Here is a 6,984-nt window from a genome sequence, read left to right as displayed (position 1 = left end):
GTCTAACGAATGAGCTCTAACGAATATGGCTTGCCTATATATAGGTTAAGTTAGTTAAACAGTCTAGAGATTTGTGCTTATTTATTCCTTGTAATGTTACAATGCCGGATTTTCTCCAGAACCTCCAGTAATGTATTCCTCCAAATCTTAATGTAATCTTCCATTAACGTATATGAATAATGTATTGATTAACATGAACTCCGTATCGATTTTGCGACTAGATTCTTAGGCTCTAAGTTAGTAAAACGTATTCACACGTGGTATCAGAGCAGGAGTTGCTCGTGATACGTGAATTTCATGTTCATAGATGTTAAACTATGGATTTGATAGGATTTTGGATTGATTAGTGTTTGAATGTTGAAATTGATTGAATATTCGTGTTCCTGATCAAAATCTGAGCTCTCGTGTACAATTTGGTGGATTAATTGTTTGATTTGATGAAATCCGCCATTGATGAGCTTGATATGAGTTTTTCGGTGAGAAATACGTTTTTTCGATGAATACAACTGATTTTTCGGGCGAGGTGCTATAGTAACTGCTCATTCGTTACGGAGATTTAACGAATGAGTTCATTCGTTAAGGAATTTAACGAATGTGGATTTCTTAATGAATGAGACCTCATTCGTGTACTGTTCAAACGGATGAGGGGATTTAACGTACGTATGTAGACATTCGTTAATGGGTTAAAGAATGTGATTTAAATTATGAGCTCATTCCTTAATATATTTAACAAATGAGGCCCATTCGTTCAATGTATAACGAATGAGGGATGTCAGACAAATGAGAATACCTAGGTGACGAATGCAGAGGATAACATATGAGGATTAAAAAAAAATTCGGAAAATTTTCTTAAACGAAATTTTTCTGGGATATTCCGAATATGCGGGAAAGTCTTCTTGAAAATTTTGGTGATATATTTTCCGGCCGACTTTTCACGCATATCGATGGGCCGAGGGGAGTACCCGATTAAGTTAAAGAGGCGTTTATTGAAGATTTTAGAAGATTTGTTCAAGACCTTGCTTAATTGGTCAAGAAAAGGGGAAGATAAAAACTTCAATGAGTTTATTCGATTGGTATCTTCCTACATTTGCAAGGATTTCTTAAAAAATTACTACAATTCGGGTGGTAATATACGATTGCAAAGCTACGTTTGACTGAGTTCAAGATTGCAGTTGTTCTTCGATTGCTCATTGATTTGTTCGAGATTGATACCTGACTATGTGGGGTACGGGTGTCTGTCAATTTACTTCTTTCTGAAGGACTTTGATCCTGACTATGTTGGCTATGAGTATTCGGCGGATTGTTTCTGTTGAAGGGGGTAATTCTTGAATTGGTTGATCTTGTAGAGGAATATACGGGTCTTGTTATTGGATAGAAGAAACTGATTATTTGGGATTGATTAACGAAGGTTGGAACTCTGAATCATATGCACAAAACGGTAGCGCATCCGAACGAATGGGATGCCGAAGAGCTTCAAAGAGTGATAATTTGGGATAGACGCTATCGAGAGAAGAAAGACCGAAGTGAAAGATGTTGAATGATCGGGTAGTTCATGAAGATGTGTGACAAAGTCAAAATGTAAAGACATTTTTACTTTACAAGTGCTGACAGATAGCTAATGAGTTGTTGTTGCTGATTGCTGATTGTTGAAAGATTGATCCATATCATATGCCAGTTGGATGATCAAGATGATCACCTGGACATGCTTATTTAAGGGGGAGATCTGATAGAGAAGCTACAAGTTATTGGTTTGCTTACAATTAGTTAAAGTATGACGACTGATGATCTGTAGTTAAAGTATTCAACTTTAACTTATTCGTCGGTAACGTATTTTTCATTAAAGTATTCAACTTTAACGTATTCGAGGATAGCGTATTCTTCCTTAAAGTATTGGAAGCTAAAGTATTGGAAAGCATTCGGCAGCTACGGAAAAGGGGGAGTCTGTTAGTGCACGGATTTGGTATCCGCAGCTATTCGAATAGACTAGGGGTAGTTTAGTCTTTACATTTAATGTAAAATAGCCCATTCTCTAAGTATGTTTAGCGAATGAGGTCCATTAGTTAAAGACAAAGCTTATTCGTTAAGTTAGGAGCCCATTCGTTACTATAGTGCAACGAATGATGGCTCACTCGTTAATGTATTACTCACTCGTTAAGAAGGTTAGCGAATGAGAGGCCATTCGCTAGTGGAAAGGCTCATTCGTTAGTAAGTCTAACGAATGAGCTTTAACGAATGTAGCTTGACAATAAATAGGTTAAGTTGGTTAAACAGTCTAGAGATTTGTGCTTATTTATTCCTTGTAATGTTACTGTGCCGGATTTTCTCCAGAACCTCCATTAATGTATTCCTTCAGATCTTAATGTAATCTTCCATTAACGTATATAAATAATGTATTGATTAACACGAACTAAGTATCGGTATTGTGACTAGTTTCCTAGGCTCTACGTTAGTAAAACCTATTCACATAATGCTTAGAAACGAATACTGGTTGTGGTACCTGGTGCACGTTAGCGTTTTACGAGTACCCTGATTCCTTGCTTCTGAGCTGGTTCCACAAGTAGGACAGAGAGAGACACGGCGATTAGGGCTACAGTAATGCGACTAGAGTATTAGAAACAATCGAATGGGGTTCAGAATCAATATAGAATGAGGTTATAACATGGAATTACCGATTTTCTCGATCTTGGGTAGAACCCATGAATACAGAGAGTTTGGGTTGTAGTTTCCCTTGGTATTTATTGGCTATTTAGAGAGAGAACAAAGAGTTGAGGTGTTGAAGGAAGTGAAGATCAATATTGATTTAAAAGCTTTGAGGTCAGAGGATTTCTTGGGTACTGAGGACATGCACCAGGTCTGATTGAGGTTGTAGAGGATGAACGTGAATGGAGAACAGGGAAGGTGGCTAGAGATTTTTATTGGAGGCAGAGATATAATCATGATTTTATAATATATTTTATTGTTATTTATTATTATTATTATTATTATTATATATGTTATCTTTATAAATTCTACATAAAATTTTCTAAATAATTAACAATGGGGGCTGGTTTTTGTACGAAAATCATGGGTAATATATTGTAGGTGATCGTACTACAAATCACGATTCTTGTTTATTGGTTTTTGTTTCATTTGGTTCGGTTACCGGACATAATATAGAATGTCGTTTGGTGTTTGAGTTATATATTTTGGATACCCGGTAAGATTAAATAATAGTTGGAATATTTCTTAAATTAATACCGGTTCGTTTTGTTTCTATTTGGGCCAATCCTATCAACATATGGTTCGCTTCAAGATACACTATTTTCGGCATCTAAAAAAAATTTAGCCCTATATTTGGGGTTGTCACATTAGGGACACCTAAGGCATTTTAGAGACCCCATCTGTTGTGAGAAGAAACATTTTGGAGACACCATCTGTCGCGAAAAGGTCTATCCGCGGCGGATAGAGGGGTTTTGTTATTGTTTGTGCCTTTATGATATACCCTATCTGTCGCGTATAGGTTTATACGCGGTGGATAAGGTACCCAACAACCTGCGACAGTCAAATCAGTTGTAACCTCTTACCCTATGCGTCGCGGATAGGGCTATCTATGGAGGATTTTGTCAAAGCTGAACATTGAGCCTTCCGACTCCCCTCCTTTCTCTCTATATATCACAAACACAACACACATAACACATAACACACAAACATACTATACCCAAGTAGAAAAAATTATTTTTGCGTGGCATTTTCATCGTAGTACAAAAAAAATGTCATGGTTTGATCATTTTTTCCAAACTCTAACGAGGAGCAGCCGGGCTATGCATATAATGATCAGTCGGAGCAGCCATGCTTACCAAATTTGAATGTACTTTCAGACCTGAACCAGGAGCTGGACTATGCATATAACGAGAAGTCGGTCTTACCAAATTCTAACAAGGTTTTGTTGTATATTCATATAATATAATAGTAGTCGCTAGTTACTTTTTTAAATATGATATGTTGCCATGATATTTTTCAGAGGTATATCATATACGGTGGTATTCACTCTTCGTCGAATACATACAAAATCTCACTAACAGAACAACCTTACAGCCAGCCTTCGTGCTGGTTACCAGTAGAAGGGTTGTATTAAGGAACCCAGTCTTTGTACCATCTACCTGTAGAGGGTCCGCATTATGGAACTCATATTTTGTACCAGTTACCAGTAGAAGAGCCACCGTACTGGTCACGACCAGCATTGAATTACATTTCGGGTACCATAAAAGAGGTTGGCTGCTCTGACGGTGAAGGAGGTGATGATGATGATGGTGGTGGTGGTGGTGGTGGTGGTGATGGTGATCGTTACATACGCGAGGTGACAATTTCGTTTTTAACGAATAATGTATGACATAATTTATTTTGTTTTAGTTATTGTAATTCTTTTTGAACACGCTTTAAAAATGAGTTTACGTTACTTGTTTTTAGTTTTTTAATTCCCATGATGAGTTGGTGGATTGTGATAAGAAGAGAGGACGGAAACATGGTTGTGTTATTACGGTCCAACGGTCAAGGGATAAAAGTGTGGACCTTGCATGCAATCGTGGAGGGGAACCCAAACTCAAGGCCATGGTGACGCATGCCGGGGGTATTAAAAGGTGTTTCCCATTTAAACTCATTGGGAGGCACAACGCAGGAGGTGATTGTTGGAAGCTGGAGGTAGTCAACGAGATGCACAACCACGATCTCGTTGTCTTTGAGGAAGGGCACGCGACTCTAAGGAAAATGACCGATGAGGAACTCGATATGGTTGCGACATTACACCGGTTGGGGGTGAGGGCGAGAAAATTAATTCAGCTTTACGGAATCAATTTCCCAATAACAAATGTATTATTAAGGACATATACAACGACCGTGAGGATCGTTAAAGAGCAAGATAAAATTGGCAACACCCCCATGAAGGTAGTTGAAAACCTTCCAAATTTGACTATTTAAAGCGCATATTTGTAACATTTACTATATATTAACCCAATGTAGGTACTTGAAAACTTTCTCCAAAACCATGAGTTCGTGTTTCACACCCGGGAAAATCCTACCAACAACAGAGCAGAGGATGTTTCATTCTGTCATCAGATGTTGCATACGATGTGGCGTGCATTCCCCGATGTGTTGTTGATTGACACAACGTACAACACCAACCTGTATAAGTGGCTATATGTTCAGTTTTTTGGTGTGGCATCAACATCGAATTCGTTCTGTATTGCCCTCGCGGTTATAATTAGGGAACGAGAGGTTAACTTCACGTGGGCCCTCGAGTGACTTAAAGGGATGCTCAATGATTGTAGGGAGCTACGTGTGATCGTGACTGACAAGGACCAAGCCCTGATGAAATCATGTGGCATAGTCTTCCAAATGCTACCAAAAGCCTATGTAGGTTGCACATTATAGAGAACATAAAGAAAAAGCGTATAGAGTCTTTATCAGACAGATTTCTTGAATGACTTCTCTTACTAGTGGAAAGTACTGTACACGTCGCCGACAACAACTGATTTCGACTATAACTGCTGTCAAATGGAAGCTAAGTTAGCTGGACACGCGAGACACGGTGAGTTTTTCACGCGTAAACAGTTATTAACAATTACTAATATTGTAGTTGTACATTGCATAAAGTGTTGGTTTTTTTCCAGAGGTTTGGCATTATATCATGACATCTGGTTGGTGCCATACAAACAAAAGTCCGTGTCCTGCTGGATTGACGACCGTCGAAACTTCATCGAGCAAAATCACTAACCGAGTTGAGAGCCAGCACACTAACTTCAAGAGGTAACTTCCGGGTTCAAACAATACGCTAGACTCTATTGCAGCATATGCTCTTGAAATTGTCAAATCCCAGATGGTAGAAATCAGTGCAACATTTGAAGACTCCCGTGTTAGGAGAAAGAAATACAATCACCTGAAATTGTTTGAAAAGCTACATAATAGGGTGTCAATTGCGGCTCTTACGTTACTTGAAAAAGAGCTAGAGTTGGGTACCAAATTGGAAAATATGGGAGCTTCGTGCGGCCACCAATTGTTTATGTCGAGGGGCTTGTCGTGTGCTTGTCGGCTGTGTCGGTAAACTACTAAAAATATACGTACTCCATTAAAAGATATAGACCCCTTTTGGAGGATGCTCGATTTCAGTCCGGCGTTTGTTCGAAACTAAGAATCAGACTATGAAGCGGAACTAGAAGATGTGAAAAAAATAGTTCTGCGACTAAACAATCGAAAAAAAAGTTTGTTCCCGAAGATCATATCTGCTCTTCTAAGCAAATCAAACAAGAAAGAGCCTGAGAAACGAGAGGACCCTCAGTGGCGTCCGAATCTAAACCTGTAAGCCAGAAAATTGGAACTCCCTAGACACAGCTCGTACGCCCCTTCCTCGTCACAAGATCCCTAGACACAGATCGTACACCCCGTTCTCGTCACGGGAGACCCCCAGACACAGCTCTGACACCTCATCCTCGTCATGGGAACCAACACATGAAAACCCCATCCATTCGTTGTCGCGTTCCCAGTTTCAGCCTCAACCCCAGTTTAAGATACTAAAACCACCGAAACGTTCATCTAATAACCAATAGACAGTATCTGACATCAATTTTCCTTTACCATGTAACCCAAAGGATGCCCCAATCATAGAAAAGCAATATGAATATTATTCCCACCTGTTCATACCAGTATCTCAGGAATCACCGATGTAAGGCCAGATGGTAATTGCGGATCATCATGGGTTTAGGCATACAGCAAAGAACTAAAAGGAGGTTAGGGAACGCAAGAGCAATGACACAAACGAAGCATGGTGGAGGCGTAGGTTGGATTCAGAGATGCCAGGTAATTATGATACGGTTCACAAACTAGACTGGTCCACAACTGCTCTATTCCAACCACAAAGTCGTTCCTTTTCGGTACCCGGACATGATACGTGGTTGCTCAGACATTTGACTGTGTTTTAGTCCATATACAGTTGCACACCAGTTAGACTTACTT

The 6,984-nt window shown here is 39.3% G+C and overlaps 1 protein-coding gene across 1 annotated transcript; it reads left to right on the top strand.

Annotated features, from left to right (window-relative positions):
• Positions 1-944: 944 nt before the first annotated feature.
• LOC143620484 (putative protein FAR1-RELATED SEQUENCE 10) lies at positions 945-5,277 on the top strand. The gene is made up of 3 exons (XM_077092177.1): positions 945-1,073; positions 4,447-4,920; positions 4,996-5,277. Exons 1-3 carry the CDS (start codon positions 945-947, stop codon positions 5,275-5,277), a joined length of 885 nt encoding a protein of 294 aa, XP_076948292.1.
• The last annotated feature ends 1,707 nt before the right edge of the window (positions 5,278-6,984 follow it).

This window comes from Bidens hawaiensis, unplaced genomic scaffold, assembly GCF_021521415.1.
Source record: "Bidens hawaiensis isolate Kalapana, Puna unplaced genomic scaffold, B.hawaiensis_p1.1 tig00002572_1, whole genome shotgun sequence".
NCBI classification, from domain to species: Eukaryota; Viridiplantae; Streptophyta; class Magnoliopsida; order Asterales; family Asteraceae; genus Bidens; species Bidens hawaiensis.
This window is presented reverse-complemented; position numbering and strand designations above follow the sequence as displayed.